The sequence below is a fragment of the Oreochromis niloticus genome, linkage group LG22 (assembly GCF_001858045.2).
Source record: "Oreochromis niloticus isolate F11D_XX linkage group LG22, O_niloticus_UMD_NMBU, whole genome shotgun sequence".
In the NCBI taxonomy this organism is placed as follows: domain Eukaryota; kingdom Metazoa; phylum Chordata; class Actinopteri; order Cichliformes; family Cichlidae; genus Oreochromis; species Oreochromis niloticus.
The window spans coordinates 22,212,248-22,240,123 of NC_031985.2; the positions used below are offsets into that span (position 1 = coordinate 22,212,248).

The following is a 27,876-nucleotide window of genomic DNA, read 5'->3' on the forward strand; positions in this document are numbered from 1 at the left end:
AGGTGTTTTAATATCTCTGCATTTTAGGATTGCTTCATTTTCTCTGGGCGGTTACCAGATTTCAGCTGGTTGTCCGCTCTCCTCTATATATTCCAGTTTTGGTTTTTTTTTAACTCTTCTCTCCACATGGAGAGAGGAGGGGGGCTTGGCCTGGAGTTTCCATGGTAACGCTGCCTGGTACATGGTGTAGCTGATGTCTCTCACTGTGTTTAAGTATGCTGTGATTGTTTCTGCATTGTGTGATATGTAACTAGCATGAAGTAAATTAATAAACAGTAAACCCGACTGTTGATGAAGCCAAATTGGGGATATTTTGAACCCCCACCCCCGCCTTTGCTGCTCAATTCGTTTGAAGCTGGTCTGCACAGGTCGTCATGGCAACAGCATGTGTGCAGTCTGTTCTGTGGAAGAGATTCACGCTCTCCATCTCTCCCTCTCCGTCTCCCTCCTCTCTCTTCTCTCTGGTGTCTTTGCTCTGCCCTTCACCCAGTGACATTTACCCCCGTGGGGTCTGACTAGACAAAAGCAGGAGCTGATAATCAATGCTAAGACCCGTGATGCATGTCGTAGTACTGCTAATGTAATGGAGCCATGGGTTTTGTTACCAATTAAAATTCACTTAATGGTGCATCTGATTGTGAATTTGTTCCCTTATGATGCATGTTTTTATAATTCGGTGCATTTATAAACATCACTATATTCTTGCATTTCTTCTACAGTCAGTGAGAACTAGCATACATTTCAAGCAAATTGCACAGAAATGCCGAAGGTAGCAAAAATGATAAAATTTTAAATCATAAATACAAATTTAGATTTAATTCTTTATTTTTGTTATTTGTCAAAAGGTTCAGTAAACATTGCAGTTTAAATAATAATAATATTTTTTTGGTTTTGCTTAAAACAGCTTTGGTCTCTGTAGCTAATTTCCCCTCTGACAGCTGAAAACCTGTTGTGTAAAGCCTTATAATGCATAATTACAGTGATACGTGGTGTTTATTTTTCTTGTTGCTCTAAAAGATGCTACAAGGATGTTTATGTGCTCCACGCGGAAAATGTACTTTGAAGCATTTTTACTTTACTCATTTTGGAAAAGGAAAAAGTAATGTATTCAGTATCACAGTTGATTACGGCTAGGTAGCCAGAACTATTGTTGCTAATAAGGCCCCAGTTCTACACTTCAAAAATGGTAAGGTAGTTTTAAAGGTGTCAAAATGTTTATTCTTTTTTTATACATACATAGAACACTAGAAAACGTCGTGCATATGCACACAAAATGAGTCAGGTGCAGAGCCAAAAAAAGCCAACTCCAAATGTCAAAACAATAAAAGAATAAAAAAAAATCTGCAGCTTGCACTCTGTGGGGCTCCAGGTTTATCTGTTTATCTATTTAGAGCATGCTTCAATAAATCAGTAAAACTGCACCACCGTGTGCAAGCTGTGTTTGGTTTTTTAACATTTCTTTTTTATATGGATCCTGTGATTTCAGCAGATTTAGCTGAACCTGCAGCTTCTCTCCTCGTACTATGTGGATTGCCGTGTAGAGCTCTCAGTGAGAGTAAGTGGCTGCTTTTGTCAAGTGGAAATTCTAGTTTTCTCTAACACGATGTCTCAAAAAAACAGATGTACTTTTATGTGTGCGTGCTTTGTAAAGCTAAAATCGCACCGTTAGCAAAGTAATTATGAAGATGCAACAACCGTAACAGATACTTTTAAAATTGTTTATTTAGTACTTGAGTTTAAAAAAGTCTCTTCTTATTCTCTGTGCTTTTTTTATCTTCAGAAACAAACTCAAAAACATTTCTGTCTACAGGCTCTGTTAACTGCTCTGTGGTTGTGTGTTTGTGTGTGAGGGTCAAGGCCTCAGATGGAGGGGTGTGGTTCACCCTTTGTACCCCCCTTGTCATCACTCTCCTTTAATCATTGTTCCATTATCCTTTGTTCCTTTGTGCATGTGGAGAAACAGAAATATAGCAACAGAAAGTGTGTTCAGAGGTTGTTGTTGTTGTTGTTGTTGTTGTTGATGTGTGTGAGTGTATGTGAGGGTGAGAGAGAGAGAGAGGGGGGATGCTAGAAGATGGCATTTGTGCTGTCTGGTGGTTGTAATGAGTTTAGGTTAGCTGGTCTGGCAGTGACATAGAGAAGCCCTGTTAATATTCCTGGGGTGTCTGTGTGTGTCTCCCTTTCTCTCCCATCACGCACACGCATTCATCCTCCTGCCTCCACACTGGCTGCAACAACATGATGTCACCTCCCGCCTGATTGGCTGTGAGGCTGCTAAGAGAAGGAGGAGAGAGGCTAGGAGAGGGAGGGATAGGAGAGGGAGAGGAGTGAAAGAAAATGCCGGCACTTGTATGGGTGGAGGGGTTTTCGGACAGCGATGTGAGGGGTGTGTGCGTGTGCAGCCTTAGACACCTCACATAAAGTGTATGTGAGGTGTGTGTGTATGTGTGCGGTGTGTACGTACCTGTTTTGGGGTACAGTTTGGAGAAGAGGTGAGGGACCCCAACACCACGCCCTCCCAGAAGCATGAGGCGACTTATCTGCCAGCGCATCTGTGACTGTGAGTGCAAGGATGAACCTGGGTGTGCTGGACTGTGTGTTTGTGTGTCAAAGACTGTGTGTAAATGTCAGTTCATGGCTGTTGATGTGTGTCTGTACACGTCCACTTAACATTTATCAAGCTTGACACAATCGTCTGTCCATAACACTGGAGAATGAGGCTCATATGTACACATTCATGCCTGTCATTCATTTTGCATGTCGACTCAGTGTGTCTCTGTGTGCATGTAAATAACTTGATGTATGAGTCAAGGTGTAGGGTGGTGGCTTTGGCGCATTTCTCCATAGCTGGTTGTCAGAGCGACTGGAGCGCAACTACATTCCTATGCCAACAGTTTGATCTTCACAGTCAACTTGTGTGTGTGTGCGCGCGCGTCTGCCCTCACATATTGTTGCAAATGCTGCAGCATCGTTTCAAACATTCTCAAGTTTCATGCAAGCTGGACAGCTAGCATAGTTTGTGCTAGCATGCAGATTGAGGGTTTGGGCTCTGGAGATTTCTGTCAGTCACTGGTGGTGTGGAGGTTGGACATCTTGAAGATTTGGCTTCATTCCTCCTTTGAAGTGATCGTATAGGTCTGAGGGTTTGCTTTTTTGTTTCTCCCACTGAGTGCGGTTTTTGTAATTGGTATTGATTTAGTGATTCCTGACTTAGCTTTCGGTAGGCTACATCCTCTTTGTGCTTCTAACCATTACTTTTCCCTCTACCATGCATTGTCTTCCAGTGGCCTTAACCTCTGTATACTTAACATTTAAGTGACAAGTAAAAGCCAACATTATGGGAAATGTTTTAAAGGTTTCAACAAATAAAAATGTTAGTTTAGATTTTTAGAAAATGGGATTCAGTATATTTGCTTCTGAAAGCGGATGAAGATTTTTCTGTTTTTGTTTTTAAGGTAATCATATTGACTATATACATGTTATTAGTTTATTAGTAAATAATTTTATTGCATGTTGTGAAAAAAAATAAAATAATTGTTCTATTTTTTAGGCTGTTTGTTTTGTGTTTTTGAAGGTAATGTTGTAAAGCCTCTGCAACTATATTTACACACAGGTTGGATGCTAACGCTACACTCTGTCTTCCCCCTTACAGATCGTAGTTTTGATGATGACGACAGTGTGGATGGAAGTCGCTCTTCCTCGGCCCAAGCTGCCTTCAAGGTTCCCAAAGTTCCCAAAAAGCCTGCAGAGTCGTCCGCTGCTCGCAGGCCCAGCGCTACTGGTGGCAAGCTAGGTGCGTAAATTAATTTACATTTACACACACACTGGACAGGACATTGTGAGAAACAGCTTATGATCCAAAGCCTATTACATTGTCTGGCATATCATGATGGCGACATGGGCAGTGGGCCACCAGTATTTGATGTGGCCGCTGGTGAAAGTGTCAGGATGAACTGTGACTTATACTCTCTGCTCAGATGCAGTGAAATCCCTTTAGTTAAAGTTGAAAGTCTGCAAATCAAGCAGTTTAAATTCAAAATCTACTGTGGCTGTGTACAGGAGCAAACTGTTGGATCTAACTGTGATCCACCCTCCTTATAACTACCGTATATATAACCATTGAGACATACAGCTACTTCTACCTCTCTTTGCAGTTGAGGTGCAAGGAGAAACATTCACTCTCTGGTCTGTGTTCCTGCACTCTGAGATATTTGTGTAACATCTGATAAAGATTTAATATAAACCTAATATAGGCTATGTTTTTTGTCCCTTAGATGTGGGTTTGATATAATTTAATAATTACTGACTGGTGTTATGAGTATTACTACTTGTAGTCCCCCACAATTAGATCCTGTCATTGCTGATTAAGACCGGAGCTGTTTGGCGCCTTAGTGACATTTTTTGATTAATTCAGACAAGATGTTTTTATCTTCTTAATAAATTTTAATCTGTATTTTGTAAGCTGTGAAATGAGCACGGTCCACATATGCATTCCCTCTTAGCTTTGGTGTTACAGTATATAAAATAATGTAAATAACGAATTTTAGATGCGTTGCTTCTTGTCCGAGGGGGAAAAATGACCTTTACAGTCCTCATAATTCATTGTTGGTCAATTTTAGTTTGTTTTGGATGCCTGATTGAATGTAGGCTGTCAGTAAAGGTATAGAATTGTTGTTAACAGGATAAGTACAGTGACTTTGACAGCTATTACAAGAAGCAAAAGACATGAGTAAGCATGCCACAGGGTGCAGTAAGAGACACCCCTGTATGTCCTCAGAAATCTGTCTCTCCTGTCTGATACTAATTGGTCTCATATCTGTAGTTTACTCAGACCTTCAGAAGATCTGCTTTTTGAAATGATTTGAATCCTTCTCTGCTCCTCCTGTTCTGTCAGATCTCTGTTCTGGTGCAGCTGGTTATATTTGGTCCCTCTTTGCATGTATCGATTTTTCCCGTCGTTTATTATTTCAGTAGGAAGCTCTCATGAACTTGCTGCCTGTTGCTCTATCTGTGTCACACACAGGCACACACATCCACACATACACCGGTAGTCTCAATGCACTGCTCTGTTTCCTGGAAAAACAAGATTGTGATCTCTTCCCTCTTAGATCATTACAGTCTTACTGATTATGGATTGACTGCGAGAAGCTAAATAAGGTGCATTACAGGTATTTTTTGCACACACAGGGCTACAGCTCAAAAACCTGTACCTTGGTAAATTCAATGCAGTAAGAAGGGAGAGGCCCATCGTGACTTTTGGCTCAAATTTGCGATTTTCTCACACAGAAGTTGTGGCATCAGCAACACGTTAGCAGAGCAGTGGCAGCTCTGGTAGTTGGCACAGCAGCAAGCAATAAGACTCCTGTGTTTTGGAAGCCTTAGCACACTGATCACTTTAGTGCTGCAATGACGCAGAGTCATTTCATGAAAGACCAGGCACCCAATCCCCTCTTTTTGTGTGTGTGTGTGTGTGTAATCATTCTAAAATCTTTAGTGACAAATTTTGCCTTCATATGATTATTGTCATGTACATACGACATGCTATGGGCCGAACCTTTGCACCGTTTAATTCCTTTTATGTTTTTCGGCATTTCTTAACTCTCATAATTTCATGTGTACAGGCATGTACACATGTCTGTGACGTAGAGTAACAGAAGCAATAATCCAATGGAGAAAACGTCAAAGTGTTTTCTGATTATAGTTACCGTTTGAGGAATGAGCCTGGATAGAAACACAGATTAGTTAAAACAAAATCGTATCTGTTCTCAACATGAGACTAGTGAGTGATTAAAGCAGCTGAAGCACTGTCGATGAAAACACATCTCAGTGGGGAGCAGCTGAAACATTTCTGGTGCTTTGCTTTTCCGTTTATCCATTTTTATGGGAATCTGTCTATTTTTTTTCTTTTTCTTGGTGAATTTGCATTTAGACGGCAGTACGCCCACACACACTCGCACACCACGAAAGGAACACTCAGACAGAAAGAAGAAAGATAGTGTGATAGTAAGTTGCAGTATTAGATAAATCCTGTATCAGTAAAGAACAGTAGTCTCATTCTTGGTTCTGTAAAAGGTCAAGATGGCCGCTTTATGTCAAGCCTTCAATCAAAGCAGCACCTTTTTTTTTTTTTTTTTTAATACTCATATTTCCACATTATGATCTCCCAGGTCTGTTTACACAAATGACAGTATGCTTTATTGCATCTATAACTGCTCACTCTGACAGCATGCCCTGCAATAAAACTAATTGGAAATGGTGATGGTGTTGGTGTGCTGGTAGGTGGCTTTCATGATCAGGCTGCATCCTTGACAGGCAGGGGATATAGGCTAGAGCTAGCCAGCCGGCTGCATCGATGTTTCCAAGATCTCTAAGGGCCATGTAGAGTTTTGACATAACATGTCGTTGTGGTGCAGCTTGATATCCAAGCCAGCCCGGGGGAAAAGAGGAAGAGATGCTTTCCACCTTCCTTTTCCCATGTTTGTCCTCAGCTCCGTGATTACAGCTACTACTCAGGCTAGCCAATCTCATGGTTTTCATATTTTTATCCAGGATTACTCTCAGCTCCTTCCTTGGCTCTTTTTCCTTTTGTCTCTTCCTCCCTTGTCTGTTATTTCTGACTTGTCCCTGCCTCCCCAATGTAGGAGTTATAGGAGGCGTGGTACACAGCCCCGAGAGAGATATGATTTACATTCCCATTACTGCCAGGAAGTCCATTAGAAACAGAGTCTGCTCACAGTGGTGTGTGTGTGTGTGTGTGTGTGTGTGTCTGTGTGTGTGTGGATAATTGTAAGGGTAGCTGTTTGTTTTTTTTGTTTTTTAGTTTAAGCAGAATCACAAAACCTGCCAGTCCAGAACCCTTTGAATCCTCCCACTAATCATCAATCCATTAGTTGTATCAGTGTCTACTAACTGTGGGTGTTTTTAAAGAAAATTTAATCAACTCTGTTCTGATTTTCTTTTTTCCCAGTGTCCAAGGAAAGTGCCGGGGCAGTCGATGAAGAGGATTTCATAAAAGCCTTTACAGATGTCCCTACTGTCCAGGTACAAACTCACACAAAATATAATAAAACGCATCCACCCATTCATTTCATCATTTACTAATACAGGCATTTAAAAACCAGATTGTCATTGTGTCATTGTGTTGCAGATCTACTCAACAAGAGATCTTGATGACAACCTGAATAAGATCCGTGAGATTTGCTCTGATGACAAACACGACTGGGACCAGAGAGCCATCGCTGTCAGTAAATCCAGTACCGAGTTTCAGAAAATAATTTTGAAGTTGAGTCAATAAAATGTTATGAATAATATATGTTATTGTTTGTTTTCCCTCTTTCTTTTTTTTTTAAAAACCTCTTTAACAGCTTAAGAAAATTCGCTCCCTGCTGGTGGCAGGGGCGGCCAACTACGACTGCTTCTACCAGCACCTACGGCTACTAGATGGAGCTTTCAAACTGTCCGCTAAAGATCTGCGCTCACAAGTGGTCCGAGAGGCCTGTATCACTGTGGCGTGAGTGTTGAGAAATTTACCCATATATATATATATGTATGTATATATATATATGTATGTATATATATATATATATATATATATATGTATGTATATATATATGTATGTATATATATATATATGTATATATATATATATATATATATATATATATATATATATATATATATATATATATATATATATATTATATATATATATATATATATATATATATATATATGTATGTATGTATATATATATATATATGTATGTATGTATATATATATATGTATATATATATATATATATATATGTATGTATGTATATATATATATATATATATATATATATATATATATATATGTATATATATATATATATATATGTATGTATATATATATATATATATGTATGTATATATATATATATATGTATGTATGTATATATATATATATATGTATGTATATATATATATATGTATGTATGTATATATATATATATATGTATGTATGTATATATATATATATGTATGTATATATATATATATGTATGTATATATATACAGCAAACACAAACACACTGGAGCACGAGTTTGAAGGCTCATGTTTGGTTTCATCATCTGAGCGTTCTCCGGTGTCTCCTTACAGCCACCTCTCATCAGTGCTGGGGAATAAATTTGACCACGGAGCGGAAGCCATCGTTCCCGTCCTGTTTAACCTCATTCCCAACTGTGCCAAAGTCATGGCCACGTCTGGTGTCTCTGCTATCCGAATCATCATACGGGTGAGTTTTATAAACACGTAATTAAATCAGTGCTTTTGGGCTTTTGCGGTGTACTTTTGCTCAGTGCTGCTTGTCTTCTCTGCAGCACACCCACGTTCCTAGACTCATCCCCCTGATAACCAGTAACTGCACATCCAAGTCTGTAGCAGTGAGAAGGTGAGATTAGCAAAGCCACTCATGTCAACACCACAATAAGAAGCTTAGCATCAGCTGAACATAACAACATCTCCAAATGTATTTTATGTGACATTGTTTTTTGTGTATTTTCTTTAGGCGCTGTTATGATTTCTTGGACCTTCTGCTACAGGAATGGCAGACCCACTCTCTAGAAAGGTGAGCACTCACCAGTTTTTCAGAGGAAAGCTGTGATGTTCATACTGACCTCATAAATGCAAAAGCATCACAGTGTCGGATTCCCATTGATGTGCTTTCCAGATGTGTTTCAGACTGGCTGGTTCACTCTTTGTGCATCCGTTTGTGTTATTGTTTCAGACACACTGCAGTCCTGGTTGACAGCATCAAAAAAGGAATTCGAGATGCTGACTCAGAGGCCAGAGTGGAGGCTCGCAAGTAAGACACACATACCGAAAAACACATTATGTGGGGATAAAAAGTGGTGCTAAATTCCTCACCACCCTCTTTTTCCTTTATGAATCCCTTGATTCTTCACCTTTGCTCCATCCACCCCCCTTCATAACCCAACTTTTATCCTCCTTCGTACATTTCTCTTTCTTCTCACCTCTGCTGTTTTTGTCTTCATCTCTTCCTCTGTTTTCTTCTGCTCTCCTGTCTCTTTCAGGACCTACTGGGGTCTGAGGAACCATTTTCCAGCAGAAGCCGAAGCTCTTTACAACTCCTTAGAGCCTTCATACCAAAGGACCCTCCAGTCCTGCCTGAAGAGCTCTGGCAGCGTGGCCTCACTTCCCCAGAGTGACCGCTCCTCATCTTCATCTCAAGAGAGCCTCAAGTAATGAACTCACTGCACCGTCCCTCCATAGTTAACTTCAGTCCTGCATGTTTACTTTAAGTCTTCTTTTGATGATGACACTGATTATAGAAGTGATTTTGACTTTTTTTAAATTCATTTCTTATCTTACACATCTTTGTCAGATACATAGATTACATCTTTCTGACATCTGTCACACATATACTTATTTTTCCTCTACTTATCTTTATCTTATCTATCTTTAATCCTGAATTAAAGCAGAGTGCCCATTCATATAACCAGTGAAACACAAGATCACTGTTGTTCATGGAGATGTGTAGAGGATGAGTTCAGTAGACTCAAAGCCTGAGGAAAGAAACTGCTTCCAAGTCTGGTGAAACAGTGGCTCCTTCTGTGATGCATCGCTGTTGGCAGGAGGGTGATTTGGTCGCGGCAGGGGTCGAATGTGTGTTTTAGGATCCTGTTGGCTTTGCTCAAAGCTACAACACCTTCTTTCATGCAGTGGATGAATTAAGGGGCTGCACCAAGGCTCAGTATAAATTATGTTTAAATGAGCATTATTTTGAACAGTGAATCATGCAAAGCTGCTCTAGTAGTGTCTAAGAGTAAAAATATAGATGTGAAAGTTATTTTCTGTCCCCTTTAAATATACAATTGTTTGACCATGACGTGTTCTCTGCAATCCTAGGAACCTGAAATTGTTCATCTACTCCACTGCACTTCACTCTTATGTTAAATTTGAACAGTTCCTAGAAGGTTATTTCAGGTTGTTAAGCATCCTGATTCAAAGCAGTTGTTTTTTTCCCTCTTTGTATGGTGTTTCTCAGGCAAACATAACTCCTAAGCAAGCTGATATGAGAGCATCCAGAAAGCAGAACGATGCAGTTTCCTGTTGCACTACATCTTGTTGATTGCTGTTGATATTCAATTATTATATTATTTATATTCTCAGATCTGCGATGGCACAGTGCTAACTAAAGGTCAAGGCAAACTTTTAAACTGTTATATTAGCACTTTTCTACTCAAAATGCTTTATACAACCATGTCTTATTTCACACATTCACAGTCGGAGTCACTCTGAGTCACAGCTACCCCATGTATACATGACATACACCCCTATTTCTATGTGACTTTTATTGCAGAGGTACCCAGATCCTGTGTAATTGTTTCATGAGAAAAATGGATATTTGTCTGTTTTGAGTCCAGTGTCATTTATTCTTTAGTGTTTTGAATGTTGGAGTTTTAACAATGCTGGAGAAAGCTGTTTTATTCAATTCCACACATCAGTGAAAAATTATATTGATCATGATTAAGACCTACTCACTGCGTTGTTGTTATATACTGACCTACTTTTCTCCCTTTTTTTTGTTTTTGTCAGTCGGCCTCTGTCTTCTAAATGGTCAGCAGCACCAGGGCGAGGTGAGTCTAGCACATGTACACACACTCACACGCGCACACACACACACACACACACGCAAGCCTTCTTCAACACATAATCTCCTGCTCAGACACACACACACACACACACACATTGAGACAAACATCAGCTCCTATAAAAACCATCTCCCTTCATTCTCATTTACATCAGCCTGTCTCCTCCCATGAGCAATCACATCCTGTTATGTTTTTATCTTACAACACACATGTGCGCGTACACATGCGTATATTTGTCTGCCCGATTTTGTTTTTTCTGTATGGTATCGATATTGTGTTTGTATAGTATTGTGCCTGCATGTGTTTGTGGTGTGTGTGTATATATATCCCATCACCTCCCACCCTTTCTCCAACACGATCCTCCTGCTGCTCCTGTCCTGTCAGTCCCTGCGGGTTCAAAGGGTGGGGTGTCATCGACCTCCCTGCAGCGTTCCCGTAGCGACGTGGATGTAAATGCAGCAGCAGTTGCTAAATACCGGCACGTCGGACAAACCGGGGGAGCGGGCCGTCTGCCCCCGGGGTCCTACTCCTCACTGGGTAAGGGCTCTGCCAGTCAAGTTAGATGCTTATTCAGACAGTGCAGACGTAGGTCTGCATGTGATCAGCAGGAAGTCAGACTATAAAGAGTCTTGTCAGATCAGTACAGAGGAAGTTCTTTAAAGTTTCTGACAGGCTGAAGTAAGAAGTACGTCATCTTGTATAAAAGCTTGACTCATCTGCATAGCAGAAGGATGGACGTCCAGACTCACACACTTCAGCGCTTACACGGACTTCTCTCCTCTCCTCTCCTCTCCTGCTGCCTGCTCATTTGCCTGTTAGTGTGCTTGTGTGTAGATATACTCTATGCATGCTCTCTATCCGGATATTGTCCTCGGTGTCAGTTTGTCTCTACATTTTTGATGTCGATCCCTACATCTGCACGGTTCTCTGATAAACAGATGTTATGTGACTAATTCACACTGTGCTCCTTTCTTCTCCTGTTTCTCTTCTATTTTATTTTTTTCTGTTGTCCTTATTTTCAACTTTCTTTTCACATTTATTATTCACATTATTCATTTTCCCTTTTCCCATTCCTTTTCCCTTTGTATAATTTCTGTAATTTTTTTTTTTCATTTTATGTTTTTGGGGGGTTTCCTGTCCTTGGTTTTTTTTTTCCTCCCCCTCTTTCTCTTTGCTACTAAAGATGATGCCTCTGATAAAACGGATGGTAAGATCATCTCACTCCACTTCTTCTCTGCTCTTTTCCCTTTCCTCACTCCATGCAGTCCATGTTAACTCAGTTGTGACAGTGTGTGGCCACAGCGCCCCCTGCTGTCAACTTCAAAACCTCATTTCTATGACTGCGCTCTTCACAGAAGCAAGGATCAAATATTAACACATCTAAAATCATCTTCTGCTTTACTAAAGCTTAATCTTATTTTAAATATGGAAGATGTCTAACCATCTGTACTCACATTAAACTGCATCATTCAGCTCTTGAGGTTTTATAGGATACTATAAGGATGTGCTGCTTGAATATTGCACACAGTGAACTGTGATACTTAAAACATGCTCCTTTTTTGTCTGTCTATAGGAACCAAATCAGACAATGGTAAGACTGTGGTTAGGTGGATGTTTGTGTGCATATTTGTAGGGATGTTCTAGATGGAAATTTTGATTTTAGTCTTTTTGGATCCAACAATTATGTGTTTGATCGATTTTATAATGATAATAAACAAGTGTTATAATAGAAAAGTGACTTTGCTTAAAGGGGATCCATTATGCTCTGTGTTATTTATACTGTTACTATGGTAGATGCTTCTTTTAAACATGGTTTTAGTTGGAATTAGTGGGGGTCAGGATATGTGCAAGTAACCCAACAACTCAAGCTTCAGCATCCTCTAAATGTTCTGATTTTTTTTTTTTTTTTTCCTTCTCTTGGCTCTGTATGTTATCCTAAATATGGTAACTTCAAACACGGCCTCCACCTGTATGTTGTTCAAACCTTCTGTTTGCATGGGACATCCTTTCAGAAGAAAAGCTAACTTGAAAGGGGTGGAGCTAAGGCAGCTTGTTTCAGAAAGAGTTTAAACTGAGTGTGAAATGAGATAAAGCAGGATTCTCAGTCTTAGAATAAGAATATGGATTTGAAAACGAGCATGATGGGTCCCCTTTAACCACTGAGTTTGGACATGTGAATGCTATTATAAAGTGGGTTCTAAAAGTAATTGGTTGGTGGGAGATTAATGGATTATTCCCTTAAATTCTCTTTTAATCATTAAATCATTTTAGTCTATAATAAAATACCTTATCAAATACTTAACTGGTTATTTTCTGGTATTTCTTTTCTGAGATGGGTTTCTAATCCACTGAAGCATCCCTGTTGTATTCATCTGTGTTTGCACCTGGCTGAATGTGAATGTTGAGTTTAGGATCCAGTCTTTAGCAGCTTTCAGTATTAGTGGCTTTTCATCAGCTTCTTAGTTTCTGGGCTTCATTCAGCTGCAAACTGTGTGCGACTAGTTTCATCAGTGCATAAAATGCAGGTCTGTTTTGGGGTTGTTTTTAATGTTGTGCTTCTACTTGCATGCAGGTCGTGTGCGTACCAAGCAGCCTTTGTCTACTGCCAGCACCGTGTCGAGTCAGGTGGACTCGAGAGGACGCAGCCGCACCAAGATGGTGTCTCAGTCGCAACGTACGTACCTCCTCGCACCAGCCAAAACACAGAGCATGATTTAAAGCCAGCTGTGAGTGAAACAGTCTGGGTAAAACAGCAGAAATGGTGAGAGAGTGAGCTTGCAGGAGTATTTGCGGTTCCTCATCTTTTGTTTGTGGAGTTTCTTAACTTGTTGCCTCCACGGTGACGATAAGCTCCATGTGAATGTTTTTGTGCCTTCAGGTTCCGACGAATCCGATTGCACACCAGGTATTCTGTCCGTGTGTCAGAGTGTGCCTGTCTATCTGTGTATCACAGTGGGAATGGTGACCCACCCGCTCTCATTCTGATCAGGGTGTTTTGTGTAAACAGGAGAGTGTGTGCGTATGGGTGTGTGTGTGTGTGTGTTTCTTCTGCATGCTGTGTTTCATCACTGAGGATGGTGTGGTGAACAGTTCATTTCCGCTTCTCCAGCCTGGCTCTGGCTTTCATTCAGGTTATTAAAAATACGAGACACAAGCCACTGGGCTATTCTTATATTGCAGCACATTAGGCAGCTGTGTGTGTGTTTTTTGTGTGTACCTGCTCTCCAGGACATTAACTGCTGATATGCTGCTTGGGGCCAGCTTGGAGACCAGTTTAAAATCAGACAGTGATTGGGCCACAAACCAGTGCACCAGTTAAATCTGGATATTTAGATTGAGGACCAAATCGGAGTTAAGAGGGTTGGAAAGCTTTCCGTGGGTGTGTGAGTGTGTGAGGGTATGGCTCAGTATATTTACTTTAAACCATTTTTCCCTCATTGTAAACAGGTTTTTGTTTTGTTTTTTTTACATATGCTATGTGAGTTGTCCCAACATGCACTGCTTTCCAAGTCTGTCATCTGCGGCTGGTTAAGTGTGTGTGTGTTTGCTTCAGCTACATTTCGGTACTTGTTTTCTCTTTAATTAATGGATTTATTTCAACATAGTGCTTCAGCTTTGCCTTCATTCTTGGTATGGAACACCAGGATCCTCTCCCTTCGTACTCTTATTTTTTTTAACTCCCATGACGCTTCTTTTGCGCTAACACCCATAATTCATCTGATTTAATCTGCTGTTCCTTCCCCCTCACCTCTGCTTTTCCCCCTTTCTTCCCAACCAATGGGCTTAATGGCTCAGGATCTCAGTCTGCTACCCCTGTCGGTGGTAAGATTACAACGCTACTTATTTTTACCCCGCTCTCTTTAGCTGTACTTTCTTTCCTCTGTTTCCCGAACCTCACTATCTTCACGTGCACGCAGAAAGGTCACTGAAAGTCTCACCCACACTGGCTTAGGCATGCTGGGATTTGTAGTCACAGACTTATAACATGGCTATGCTGTTACCATGCGAAATACGCTGCTTTGGGAGCCTCATGTTTCTGCATTTCTATGTGTTACACAATGAAAAGTCGAAAGTCACTCTTTTTTTTTTTTTTTATATAAGCACATCATTAGATTTCAAGCTAGTAATTCTCACAGTTTTGTAGCTTATGTTTGGTTTCAATAACCTTTCTTTCACCATCTTATCACTAGTTTGTTTTTTGGGGGGTTTTTGTTGTTTGTTTGGTTTTTTTGTTTTGTTTTTGTTTTTTGTTATCGGCACTTAAAAAATCCAAGCTAAGAAATTGTCAGACAGCGTGAGTTGATCATTACTTATAACATCTTTTATCAGCTACTGGATATCAAAACTCTTTGTGCAGTAATGATATTTCCACAGAAAACAACTTAAACTCAGTTTTGTCATTTAGATCCATTTTATTTAGTTCTGTGTCACAAGGTGTTAGCACATAGTTCAGTAGATTATGTGATTCAGTGTGTGTCTGTGTGAGTGTGTGTGTGAGTGTGTGCATTTAGATGAGCCTTTGTCTCTCATTGAGAGAAAGAAGAGAGAATCTGGTCTGCGTGCTCATTTTTAGTCTTAAAGAGATTAATTTAAAAGGGACCTCTTATGCTTTTCCTGCTTTCTGCCATAGTCCAATCTGCTGTGATGGTGGGTGCTCACATCGAACATGGCCTAAGTTTGAAATACTGAGGCTTCGGAGTTGTTCCTGTAAGCCAAAAGCTCAGGCTTTAGGCTGCTCCAAATACTGAGCTTCAGAATTTTTTTTCCAACTCTTGGATCTCTGTGACATCTAAGCTGGTGGTCAAACCTTTTGTTTGTGAGGGGCAGCCAATCAGAATAAAGTTGAAGCAAAAAAAAACTGCTTGATTCCAACAGGGGATGAACTGAAGGCAGCACCAAAGCCACACAATTCAGAATTTTTTAAAAAAAAAAAAAAACATTGCACAGCTGGACACGAGCATAATAGGTCCTCTTTAAGGTCGGTTTCAAGTCTTGAGCACTGGAGCTTGTTTCCCAAGCATCTGTTTTCACACTTCCAGCACTGCAGAGCTTCTTTTGCTGGACTGTTTGTCTTCTAGTTTATAGCAAAATGACCCACTGTAGAAAGAAACACACTCTGGCCTTAGCTTTGGGAGATCGGATGCCTCGGGGAAGAGAAATTGAGACTGTTATTCAATTTAAATTCAAAATTACAATCCAGTAAATGACAGTTACCTATGAATTACCCTTTTTCTCAATGAATTTGAAAGAATTTGAACTCACTGTAGCTCTGCTGGCTCCAGCAATCCTTCCCTAGTGATGTGTATTTTTGATATACATAAAATGCCAATATGTGCTTGAAAACTACCAACTACCTTTGCCAGTTGTTGGTATAAGAAACTGATCACTTCTTTTTTTCTTTTCTGTTTTTTTGTTTTAATGAAGTTGTCACGTTATAGAGGGGTGGTGTCACTACAGCTTTTTTTTGGTAAATGTCCCATGCACCACGGATAATCTATGTTTTCTGTCTCTCTGAAGCTGGTAGTCGGAGCGGCTCCCCTGGTCGCGTGCTGACGAGCACGACCCTGAGCACCATGAGCACCGGGGCTCACAGGGTGCTGGCTGGATCCACCGGGGATGGACACAGACGCAGCCGCATCCCCCGCAGCCAGGGCTGCTCCAGAGACTCATCCCCCACCCGCCTGTCTGTGGGTGAGTGCATAAACGTGCTTTGAACTAATACTGTCTTTCTATAAATTAGCTGTGCCTGTTTTAGCAACTGCTCAAGTGTTGGGTGATATTTTGTGCCATCAAACTCAGATGACCAGTTTCTGTGATTCCCTGTAAACGTGGATCTAAACTTGCATTTTTCCCTCCTGCTCCCTGTCTTCCTTTTCTTCCTCTGCTCCTCTCCTTCCTCTCTGTCCTTGTTGCTTCTGTCTCGTAGCTCCTTCTAGCATTAGTTCCATCTACAACGGAGCAAGCAGAGGAGGTAAGGCTTCGACCTCGACTGGACCCTTGTGCTACCCATCAATCCACCTCAATGTGCCTATTCTCATCCTCACTTTAACCTCCGTCTCCTCACACCATTTCTATCCATGATTTAAAAAAAAAATCCTCGATCACTGCTGCCGTCGCAGTCCCTCTCTCCCATCATCAGTCGCTGCCTCAGCTTCATAGATTCCATCGTTCTAACTTGTCTGTCTTGGCTGTGTCGTTATGGTGATGGATGCCTGTGATCAGCACATGTTCACGGATTACGAGTCATACCTTCCCCCTCTCCTTACTAACCTGTTTTAGTGGCTGGTTGAAGAAAGCTTCACACAGGATCAGCGAAGCTTCATCTCTGCTCGGTAGACCGTTGGTAGCCCGTGATTAATTCTGATTTGCTAACTAGACGCTGAAGCTGATGAACAGAGCAATGAACAGCGAAGTTGATTGCAGTGCTGCTGAATGAAACACAGCCCTTTCCCTCAGCCACCCGCTTGATTGCTGCATCTCTTTCTCAATCACTTTTTCTGTCCGTTTGTCTTTGTGTGTGAGAAAAAAAGACACATTGAGCACCTGTGTGTATCAGACAGCTCTGAAGGTGATAAAATCAGTTAATAAGAACTACTAGATGAACAGAAGAAAATAAATGTGCAGAAATTTTAATAATTTGTTTACATGTAAGCGCTTGTAATTCTAAAGTCATAAACTCTGATAGAAAGCCCAGATTTGTCTTTAAAACGTGAATGATTTGTTAGTTTCAGTGTTAAGATTTAGAGTTTTTTAATCTGTTAAAGGAAACGGCTGGAAGATTTTAGACTCTTGAGGGTGTGATACCAGTAAATAATACCAGTAGATTAGCTGATAGTTTCAGCTCTAATCAGTGAAATAACAGCGCAGTCATTTTAAATAATATGTGCTCACATCTCTGAGATGGTTTCTTAAACATCAGAGGGAAAAAAAAAACCTGTGCTCACAATTTTCTTGTTTTTGTCAGTTTGTCACCTGTTCTTATTCTGTCTTATTTATGTCTTTATCTACGTGCCTTCCTCATTGACGTCTTTGTCACTGCTCATGTCTTTCTTTATGTCTCTTTGTGTACTTTTTCTCCCCTTTCCCTTTTTCCGTTTTCCTTTCCCGTCTGCACTCCGTGGTTGTTACCTGGGTGGCGTTAGCTCGGGGCAGTCGTATCCCGCGGCCCAGTATGAGTCAGGGCTGCAGCAGAGAGGCCAGCAGAGAGAGCAGCCGGGACACCAGCCCCGTACGCTCCTTCACACCTCTTGGTGAGTAGCAGCAGCAGACAGATACCCGAGAGGAATTAGTAGGCTATCCGAGGAAAAGAGTCTGACTGTATTGAGGCTTTACTCTTAGCTCTTTGATTTTTAGATTAAAATTGAATCCAGTATCTGGAATAAAAAAGGTTCATGAATCTTCATGTTTCAAACACATGCGGCAGGAAAGTAGAGAAATAACGCCTTTATGTTTTTCAGTCTTTCTTTCTATTCTCATGCACTACTCGATAAGTGTGTTTGTGTGGTCTTAGTTGTCAATCCTAAACTCTGTGTGTGTTTGTATGTGTGTGTGTTTTAATCTTGGTTGCAGCAACGCGGAGCTACTCTCGCTCCACCGGAGCTCTTCACACACCTGATGCTTTTGGGGCTGCAGGTGAAGGCTGAGTACATCTTTCTCCGTCCCTCACCCACCCAACCACTTGACTTGATTTTCTCTCTGCGTTTTCTTTTTTTGTTCTCTTTTAGTTGCAGTTCATCATCTCCCACATTTTACCAGCCCGTTTCTTTTGTCGTCCATCAGCCTCAGTTGATTTTTGTTTTGTTTTGTTTTTTTACGTTCTGCTCCAGGATGTCGGGCTCTCCAGTGGAATCGCATGTTTCCGCCCGTTCAGTTGCCAGTTTATAACCATTCTGCTGGTTTTATCAGTGTCTCTTTGTCTTCTTTATTTAGCTGCGTCCCTCCTCCACAGGGACGTCAACATGCTCTCCTGCGTTTTATGTCAATCATGCTTTTTTACCCCCAAGTGCCATCTGCAATGTCACCTAACGCGTCATCGCATCACCTTACAGGGTTGTCTCGTGGGAAAGTGCCACGCGTGTGTGAGTTGTGTAAAAGTTAGCGAATGGATGATCATATGTGGATGAATGCTGAGTGTGTGCGAACTTGTTTTAATCTGAAGTTTTGCTAATGTATTTATCCTGCTATGTTTCTGTCCATCCTTCCTCTCTCTGTCTGCAGGATCAGGTTTTGGCATCAGTCAGTCGAGCCGTCTCTCCTCATCAGTCAGCGCTATGAGGGTCCTGAACACTGGTTCAGATGTAGAAGAGGCTCTCGCAGATGCGCTGGTATGGAAACTCAAACATTGACACAGCATTGTGCGCAACTAACTAATCATAGCCGTTGTCACTAGTCGGTACTAGACTTACTAGCGGTTTGATCTAATTCAATCTAATCTAATTGTTTGACATTTTAATTGATCCCCAGTGCCGTAAATTATTGTCCTAAATGTTATGCAGCCATCTGCCACCAGATGGAGCATTGTTGTTGAGAAACACCATAAATCTGTTATGCTAGGCCTGATCTTTTTGTTAAAACTATTTATTTACTGTTTGTTTTTCATTTTCTATTTGAAGTATAACGTGCAGTGTTCTTAATGCATGATGAAAGGTCACACCAAGTTAAGTGACATGATCCATTATTGAAAAATGTAATTAATGGTTTTAAATGCCTTTGTTTATAGAGTTTTTTTGACATTCACCATTAAACAGTTTTCAAATTTAACGTAATATCTGAGCGTTTCTCAGTTTTAGACTCGTCGGTTACACTAGTCTAAGAAATTAGTCACCAGGAACATCCCCGCTACAAACAGTGCACGTTCCAGTATCCTGCCACTAGCTCCTACACTGTGTGTCTGTGTGTTAACTAAACCCTGATTCTACCTCTGTTTAACGCTGTCAGCTGTTGGGAGACATGAGATCCAAGGTCAGCTTCTTTTCCTACCTCTTACCTGTGTGTGGGTGTGTGTGCTTGGTTTGTGTTCTATCAAGATGTGCTAGTGCATGCTTTCTTAATGTCCTGCTTGTTGGTTTTTGTTTTCATTGTAATGTCATGCCCTTTCTGTTTCCCCCACAGAAGAAGCCAGCACGGCGACGGTATGAGAATTACGGCATGTACTCTGACGACGATGCCAACAGCGACGCATCCAGCGCCTGTTCAGAGAGATCCTACAGCTCCAGAAACGGAGGGGCCATCCCCACCTACATGAGACAAACAGAAGATGTAGCTGAGGTAAACAACATTAGCAGGAAATAGATACTGCGATGGGCAGCTTTCCTAAAACCTAGGTCCTTAGAAAAAAATTAAATGTCTTAAGTTAAATTTAGATGGGTTTTAACTTTCACAGAAGGGAACAGTATCATTAAGGCGCTCTTTTAAAGTTAAAGTTTGCAGAGCAATTTGAATGTCAGGTGGAACCTCAAGGTTTTCTAACGAGCATCCATCAATCTAGAAATTACTGTTATGCTTGGTGCCTCTGGATAAGGCTGCTGAAAGCCACTAAAACACTGACATAAGGGTCAGGCCATACCGACCTTATGTGTCAACCAAACAACGCACACTGACAACATATTAATAGAAAGATGCCGTTCCATTTGGCTGTAGAGTAATGCAACCTGTGCATCACCTAAATCAGTCTTTAATTTGTGTTAACAGTTATGATTAAGGGGAAAAGATTCTTCCCAAAACTGTGCTGACAATTCTGTGTTCAGGTCCTTTTCTTCCTGTATAAAAGCTGAAGACACAGGAGTCTGTAAACAATCAAGTAACTCTGATATTTGTTGTTTGGAGCATTTTAATGCACAGCACTTTGGTCAACTCTGTTGTTTTAAATGTGATATATAAATAAATTTGACCTTTGTAGAGAGTATCAAGCGCTCTTAAAGAGGGTGTTTAGCTGAAACGGTTTCTATTCTGTTTATGAAAACTTTTCCTTACCATAGTGTGCAGTTTGAGATAATGAAAAAGTGAGAAGTTGGAAGTTGTATTTAGTTAAAAAACTGTGGAAATTACACAGACTGTCTTTATAGTCTATATACAGATCTGCCAGGGTCACAGTACCTTTCCCTCTCCAGGCTGCAAACACCCTTTCTACCTGGCCAAGTTTAAAATAATAGTAAAGCCACAGTGGGGTGTGTAAGGAGACGCTGGGAACCTAACAAGCTGCTTCTATCTGAGGATATGAAATTTGGTTTTTAGTTCATTTTGAGCACTAGAATTTTGCAGTGAAGATATTACTACCCAGAATCAGTGAGTGAATATGATCAGTGAGGTTTATATACTCACGTCTGCTTAAATCTCTAAAGCCATTAAAAACGTGTTACTTAAATATTAAGCTGAATATTTATTAAGTGCATGTATTCCATCTTATAGAAATCTTCTTTCTTCCAGGTGCTCAATCGTTGTGCCAGTGCCAACTGGTCTGAGAGGAAGGAGGGTCTACTGGGCCTTCAGGCTTTGCTTAAAAACCAGCGCACCCTGAGGTCAGTGTTAGGTCACTCAGGCGTGTTTGTAGGTAATAAAGTCATAGATGATTTCCAACTAACTGCTGGTGTTTTGTCTGCAGTCGGGTTGAGTTGAAGAGGCTCTGTGAAATATTCACCAGGATGTTTGCTGACCCTCACAGTAAGGTATGGATGCATGCAGCGTAAAGACTCGCACAAAGACACACAGCATTCATTAATAGTACCGTGGCACAAGATTCATGATTCACCTGCTTTAATTTTACTTTTTCAAGTACTTTGTTTATCCCATCATCCTTGACTGTACCGGATTCTGCCAAACACAAAGTGTTACACCGCTTTAAAAAGCACACACACACTTTAGCTGTCACATCTTTCTAACGAATTTAGTGATAAAGACGGGATAAACAGGTCAAAATGTTTCCTCATATTTACTCACACTCAGACATAAACACGGGCATGGAAAGCGTGCATTGGACTGTTTTCTAACGGCATGCCACACCTGAATGAGTGTGCCATCACGCTCGCCGCCGTCCTGTGGGATTGCTCTGTCACTGTTGAGCAGCCAAACCGCTGGCTGCGCTCTTCACATCCGCTGGCTCTCCCTTCTCTTTTCCCCTCCTCTACCTGCAGTCTGAGGCGACAACACTGACCGCTCACACACTCAAAAGCACACACACACACACTCTCGTACATATTTGGGCTGCCCGCTCTCTCCTCTGACTAACAAGCTGCGATTCGGCCTCTCTAACACTGCCACTTCTGTTCCACCGTCTTGAGTGCTCCGTTTTCTCACACGTGTCGTAAGCTGTGTGAGCTCCTCCCCCTCCCCCTCGTTTGACGTTTTGACGATTTGATGAATTTCAGCGAGACTCCGGCAGGGTGTACGGCACGGCAGAATCCGGTATAAGCTCAGCCTCCTTCAAGGTACTGCATCTCACCAGTGATCTCCATCTGCCTATCTCACACCACTCCTTTTCGTACTCCTTCCTTCTTATTTCCCATATTGTCAGTGTTTCTTTTTAGCCTTTTTTGCACTTACACTCAAGTTTCTCCCATGTCAGGGAGAAAGTAAAATTGGTTGTTGCTCAAATGTGTTTGAAAATATTGTGTCAAAATTGAAGATGCTGAGTGTACTCTCTGACACTGAGTACATGCTTTGTGACGATGCTAACAGATGTCTCTCTTTCCCTCATGCTGCCCCCACCTCTGGAACTCTCTGTAGAGAGTAAGTCTGGCCAATCAGTGTTTGTGTTTGGATGCAATCTGCTTCATTAATCTTATTGGGCATTGAGAACTATATAACACTTACTAACCTACCTCACTTAATGTTGTCCGTAGCTCCACTGTGCTGCTGAAATCAACTGGTGGCATGTAGAGATGGTCCCCACATGTTGTGATTGGCTTGTTTTCATTTTGTGTGATTTAAGTGTGTTACTTGGTGACTGGGAGTGAAAGTGGACTGCTGCAGTAATGAGTGAAATGCCACTAACTCCAATGGGAACCACAGGGAACTAATGTGGACTAATGCTGCTCTCACATCATTCCCCTTCAGTATAATCCAGTAAAACAGTGCAGGAGTACCTGTATGCATGTGCATGTGTGCATGAAGTGTTTTGAGAATAAGTGATCAGTTGTTCAGTTTGTCACCTAAACTCTGTGTGTGTGTGTGTGTGTGTGTGTGTGTGTGTGTGTGTGTGTGTGTGTTTAGGTGTTCAGTATGTTCCTGGAGACACTGGTAGATTTCATCCAGGTCCATAAGGACGACCTGCAGGACTGGTTGTTTGTCCTGCTCACACAGCTTCTGAAGAAGATGGGAGCGGACCTGCTGGGATCCGTGCAAGCTAAAGTGCAGAGAGCCCTGGATGTCACAAGGTGAGTTGCACACTCGTAAAAAAAGTGTCTTTTTATCTTACTTTACCAACACATTGTGGTCTGTATACAGTCCAATGTGATCATTACGTAGACCGGACAAGTAAAACTTTTGAGCAATAACCTATAAATTTAGTTCAGTTTGAACTCCAACAATCAAATAATTCCTGTGAGCAAGCACATGGTGACAGTGGGAAGGGAGCAGCAGAACCAGGTTCATCTGCTGCGACTGGTAGGGGGTGAAGAGAGGGAAACGGGACAAAAACTCCACCGTGGAAGAAAGCCAGAGATTATTAATAACTAATGATCAAATGCAGAGTGGTGTATAACCACAGACAGAGTGAAAGAATGCGAGTGAGAAAGAAACGCTAAGTGCATCATGGGAACCCTGAAGCAGGCTAGGCCTATTGCAGTATAACTAAGGAAGGATTCAGGGCACCAGATCCAGCACTAAATATATACTTTATTAAGTATAGCTTAGCTTTAGATGAGATCAGGCCTGCTCAGGTGGTATAACCTTAAATAAATAACAAACTCATCATCTGTTTATAAAAATTAACTTCCTGAGATTTCTTAAGAAAAATAAATGTAACTTCAATACTATGTCTGTTTTTCCAAATAATAAAGTAATTTAAAGGAGCCAGTAAGACTAAAACTAAGAGGAAAAGAACTAGAGGGAAAAAAAAAAAGATTTGGGGTCTGAAATTTCTGACGCCCTCTTTTGTAATTTTTACATTTTCCACACATTTCAAAGTATTCCAGCACGTCAGGTTGGAGCCTCTGACGGGTTGTTTCTGGGCCCTAGGCCTTATGTTTGACACCCCTGCTGTAAAGTGTTCTTGGCGTGAGTCCTACAGTGAGTGCTTTCCTCCAAAAACCAGCAGCAACCTTCAGAGTCAGCACTTTTTTTTATTTCAAATGTTTAGTAAAAGTGCAGAAGAACAAGCAGTCACACAAATCACCACTTTGCTTCTGGCACAGCAGTTACTCGGTTATTTATTTGCTGACAGTTCTTGAACTTTATTTTTACGATGTATGTTATGACACAAAACGTGAAATCTAAATGTGTGTTTTTGTCCTGCAGAGAATGTTTTCCCAACGACCTCCAGTTTACCATTCTCATGAGGTTCACTGTGGACCAAACACAGACGCCCAACCTCAAGGTAAATGACAAGTTGATGTAATACGTATCTGTTTAGTGTGTATGTGAGAGAGCTGAGTGTGCAAATGTCTGTGCAAGGGTAGCATGCACACAAAGCTGGAAATTCAACTGACTGCTGTGCTAATATTATTACATACCTGCCCATTGCTGGCTCTGTGTCCCAAAACCCTGAATCCTGGGCTGTGATTGGATAGCGATTGATCGAGTCACTCCACTGGCTACTTTCAAGCTTTCTTCCTCAAACTCCTTTTTCATCTTTACCCAGCACACCTCTCTTTCTTTTCCCCTGATTATCTACTACTTTATTCCCTGCTCCCAACCCTTCTTACCCTTTTATCTCCCGTGTTGCTCCTGCCTACTCCCACACCCTTTTTCTGCCTGATGTTTAACCTGTTTCCCACTATTCCCTCTCCTTTCCCACTAGGCTTGGGCAATAAAGGATGTTTCAAACAGTAGAATTTCACCTCCTGCTGCAAATATTACTTTTCTGAAGACTTAACTACATCTTCAGAGTAATTTTGTTAAATATTTTGCTATATCCAACCCCTCTGACATGTAAGAATTGGCTGGCATAGTATCACAGTATGAGTCTGACTCATTTTGTAAAACCATACTGTCTAATTTCAGTATCGCCCAGGTCTACTTCCCCATCTCTTTTTACTCCTCTACTCTTTCCAGCCTCCTGCCTGCTTTCCTCTCTTGTCCCCCACCCCTCCCCCGTCCTCGTCTCCCTGTCTCTCTCCGTTGATTGACGCGGTGCTTCTCCTCTCTCTCTCTGAAGCCTGTGCGGAGCTCGTGTTGCGGGCGAGGCAGGGGAGGGTCCGGGGTAAAATTGTTCCCCCCCAGAGCGCGGCGCCACGCCTGCTCTCTAGACGAGCAGGCCGCAGCCTGGAGCCAGTCCTCCCAGGTCAGTGCGCTCCGGGGGGAGCAATTATGTGGCGCGCACGATGCCGCTAAGTGATTTGGAGGAAGTTCTGGTCCTGAGGTGCATTTGTAGAGAGACGAAAATCAGGGCAGGAGTCAGTTGTGGCGTTTCAGAGGCTGAGTTGAATTTTTCCATTTATTGGTTCTTTAATATTGTCATTTGTCATTGTTTTTATGTTGATTGATTTTATTTTTGTATTATATAAAGCATGACCATGACTGCATTTTAAACTTTTCTCTCATTCATTGGATCATTTGATTTTTCAGACCTGCAAGAGATGCACAATCTGCTGCGGTTGTACATGCTGACTCTTAACATTGGTGGTCACTTTTTTTTCGTGTGCGTGTGCGTGCGTGTGTGTGTGTGTGTGTGTGTGTGTGTGTGTGTTTGGTTTTGGTTCTTTCTGTATTTGTGTTTTTGCAGGTGAATATTGACTATGCATTTTCACCATTATAGGTCAGCTTCCTAACAATTTGTATAAATGTGTGTGTTTGCGTTGCAGGTGAAGGTGGCTATTCTGAAGTACATCGAGACGCTGACATTACAGATGGAAGCTCCGGACTTTGTGAACTCCAGCGAGACTCGGCTGGCTGTTTCCCGCATCATCACCTGGACGACTGAACCCAAGAGCTCAGATGTCAGAAAGGTATCATCTCACAAACACGCACACAACATAATACGTCCTCTTGCAACGGGCCCCTTTTGTTTTTGAGGGATCTAATTAAACTTTATAATATTCATTTGAAGCAAGTCAGCCTGACTGGTGAATCTGGATGCTACAACAAAAGCAGAAGTGTATGATACCACAGGTTTGAAAAGCAGTTATTGCACTGCTTTACCAGCAGAACTAGGAATTTCCATGGGAAGAAAATCATGTGATCTGTGAGGTTCTTGGAGTATCCCTTCCATAGCTGCAGAGATGGTTTCAACTTTAGGCCAAGCAGTCTTCTTGCTGCGCTGGCTGTTCTCTTTCAATAGCAGAAAGGTTTTGTTTCATTTTACCTGTTATTTTCTCTTTAATTTTATGTTGCGTTTTGGTAGTTTGCTGTCATTCACACTATGAGAACTCTGTTTAAAACTTTAGATCAGCCTTCTGCAAATGCCTGTCTGCAGGCAGACAGGAAGTGGACAGCAATCACGTCACCTCTGCTGGACTATAAATTTTGCTTGATAGTTACAACCACAGTTTATTGTTTGTTTTGTTTTTTTGATTTTAAGGTTTATCTCAAAACTATAAACTTGCATCTCAGTTCAAAATCATAAAGTGAAAAGGACCCTTGTCTCAAATGCCACCTCATGGCAATCACAGTACTACTTGCAAGAGCTTCCACCGTGTTTGGTCCACTAAATGCAAAGTCTAAGTGTGTATTTTGTGTGTAACAGGCAGCCCAGTCGGTGCTAATCGCCCTGTTCCAGCTCAACACTCCAGAGTTTACCATGCTGCTGGCAGCTCTGCCCAAAACCTTCCAGGATGGAGCCACCAAGCTACTTCAAAACCACCTGAAGAACACGGGCAACGCTGCACAGGTAAAATATACTCCGACTCTAAACTGTGAGTGCTTCAGACACACAGTTTACACCTAAACTCTCAGTCATTATACAGCGGCAATAATGGCGTACCTCTTTGTTGTTTTGTTACCTTCTCAGGCACCAATGGGCAGCCCTATGACACGTCACACCCCCCGATCTCCAGCCAGCTGGTCCAGTCCAGTCACTTCGCCCACTAACACATCCCAGAACACCCTCTCACCAAGGTAAACACTTGTCTGACAACTAGTCTTACACTTTGAAATCACTGTTATACAGTAAACCGTATTTTAGGGTGTCCAAATATACAGTGGGGAAAAAGTAAGCTTGCAAATTACAGCACATCTTTTACTGTGTCTGTGCAGTGCTTTTGACTATGACACGGAAAACATGAACTCAGAGGACATCTACAGCTCACTGAAAGGTGTCACAGAGGCGATCCAAAACTTCAGCGTTCGCAGCCAAGAAGACATGAATGAACCCGTCCAGCGGCGAGAGGGAGAGGAGGTGAGTGGAGGAGGCCAACACTTTAGGGACATGCTGTACAGATCAGAGGTGAAGAGGAATTTAAGTTCAGTTCCTGGTGTTAATACAACCAGACCTGAGTGGTTTGTGTAACAGTTGGCGCAATTCATGGGGGCGTTTGAACATTTTCGAATATTTTTATTTGATTCTACCTTCATGAAGTTTGCCCACAGCAAGAGACAAGCAGCAGTGCAGCAGCCAGAGATCATGAATGTCAATCTTGTGGGAAGTGGGCAGGTGTGGAGTTAGTCTTCTCTCAACTTGGAGGCGAGCAATTGAAACGACTACAAATGGAAGCGAATGTTGCCGTTGACTGGCCACTGAGGCTGATAAATACACTATATGGACAAAAGCAGTGAGTCACCTACAGGAGCTGCTCGCCCATAGAAACATGTCGTGAAGCTCCTGGTGCGCAGTTTTATGCTGATGTTAGTGCCGTCACCCAGCTGATCACGGACTTTATAAAGAAGCTAACAAAAGCAAAGTAACTGAAGCTAAAACTATCCAGAGGTCAGAACCAGCCACAAACGAGCAGCCTCAGTTTGAGCAAAGGATCAAACTATTTACTAACCAAATTATGGAGACCAGCGAAATGGGGAAACGGGTTGATTTGCTGTTATCTGGTGAATTTATAAACATACAAGTTTCACAAACTGGCTTGTCGAAAGGGTGACATCCAGTTACAGCACCACACTTGAATTCATATGTTTTTCC

General features: G+C 41.5%; 1 protein-coding gene across 36 annotated transcripts in view; it reads left to right on the forward strand.

Moving 5' to 3' along the window:
• clasp2 (cytoplasmic linker associated protein 2) overlaps positions 1-27,876 on the forward strand; it is a 60,693-nt gene that overhangs the window by 27,671 nt on the left and 5,146 nt on the right. For 4 of the 36 annotated variants that reach the window (XM_005478583.4, XM_005478604.4, XM_005478605.4 and 1 more), the window contains 33 exons: positions 3,653-3,793; positions 6,968-7,041; positions 7,148-7,240; positions 7,365-7,510; positions 8,140-8,275; positions 8,361-8,431; positions 8,549-8,608; positions 8,768-8,845; positions 9,075-9,242; positions 10,600-10,640; positions 11,040-11,192; positions 11,839-11,862; positions 12,229-12,246; positions 13,228-13,329; positions 13,534-13,560; positions 14,451-14,477; positions 16,173-16,346; positions 16,582-16,626; positions 17,798-17,905; positions 18,225-18,287; positions 18,873-18,979; positions 19,593-19,616; positions 19,767-19,922; positions 21,081-21,172; positions 21,256-21,319; positions 22,019-22,078; positions 22,377-22,379; positions 22,863-23,026; positions 24,108-24,186; positions 25,613-25,756; positions 26,494-26,637; positions 26,758-26,864; positions 27,003-27,144. In XM_005478583.4, the coding sequence (XP_005478640.1) occupies positions 3,653-3,793; positions 6,968-7,041; positions 7,148-7,240; positions 7,365-7,510; positions 8,140-8,275; positions 8,361-8,431; positions 8,549-8,608; positions 8,768-8,845; positions 9,075-9,242; positions 10,600-10,640; positions 11,040-11,192; positions 11,839-11,862; positions 12,229-12,246; positions 13,228-13,329; positions 13,534-13,560; positions 14,451-14,477; positions 16,173-16,346; positions 16,582-16,626; positions 17,798-17,905; positions 18,225-18,287; positions 18,873-18,979; positions 19,593-19,616; positions 19,767-19,922; positions 21,081-21,172; positions 21,256-21,319; positions 22,019-22,078; positions 22,377-22,379; positions 22,863-23,026; positions 24,108-24,186; positions 25,613-25,756; positions 26,494-26,637; positions 26,758-26,864; positions 27,003-27,144 (3,035 nt within the window). Of the gene's footprint in view, positions 1-2,325; positions 2,561-3,652; positions 3,794-6,967; positions 7,042-7,147; positions 7,241-7,364; positions 7,511-8,139; positions 8,276-8,360; positions 8,432-8,548; positions 8,609-8,767; positions 8,846-9,074; positions 9,243-10,599; positions 10,641-11,039; positions 11,193-11,838; positions 11,863-12,228; positions 12,247-13,227; positions 13,330-13,533; positions 13,561-14,450; positions 14,478-16,172; positions 16,347-16,581; positions 16,627-17,797; positions 17,906-18,224; positions 18,288-18,872; positions 18,980-19,592; positions 19,617-19,766; positions 19,923-21,080; positions 21,173-21,255; positions 21,320-22,018; positions 22,079-22,376; positions 22,380-22,862; positions 23,027-24,107; positions 24,187-25,612; positions 25,757-26,493; positions 26,638-26,757; positions 26,865-27,002; positions 27,145-27,876 lie in introns of those variants that run through there. The other 32 variants (XM_005478602.4, XM_005478584.4, XM_005478589.4 and 29 more) reach the window with 32 other exon arrangements.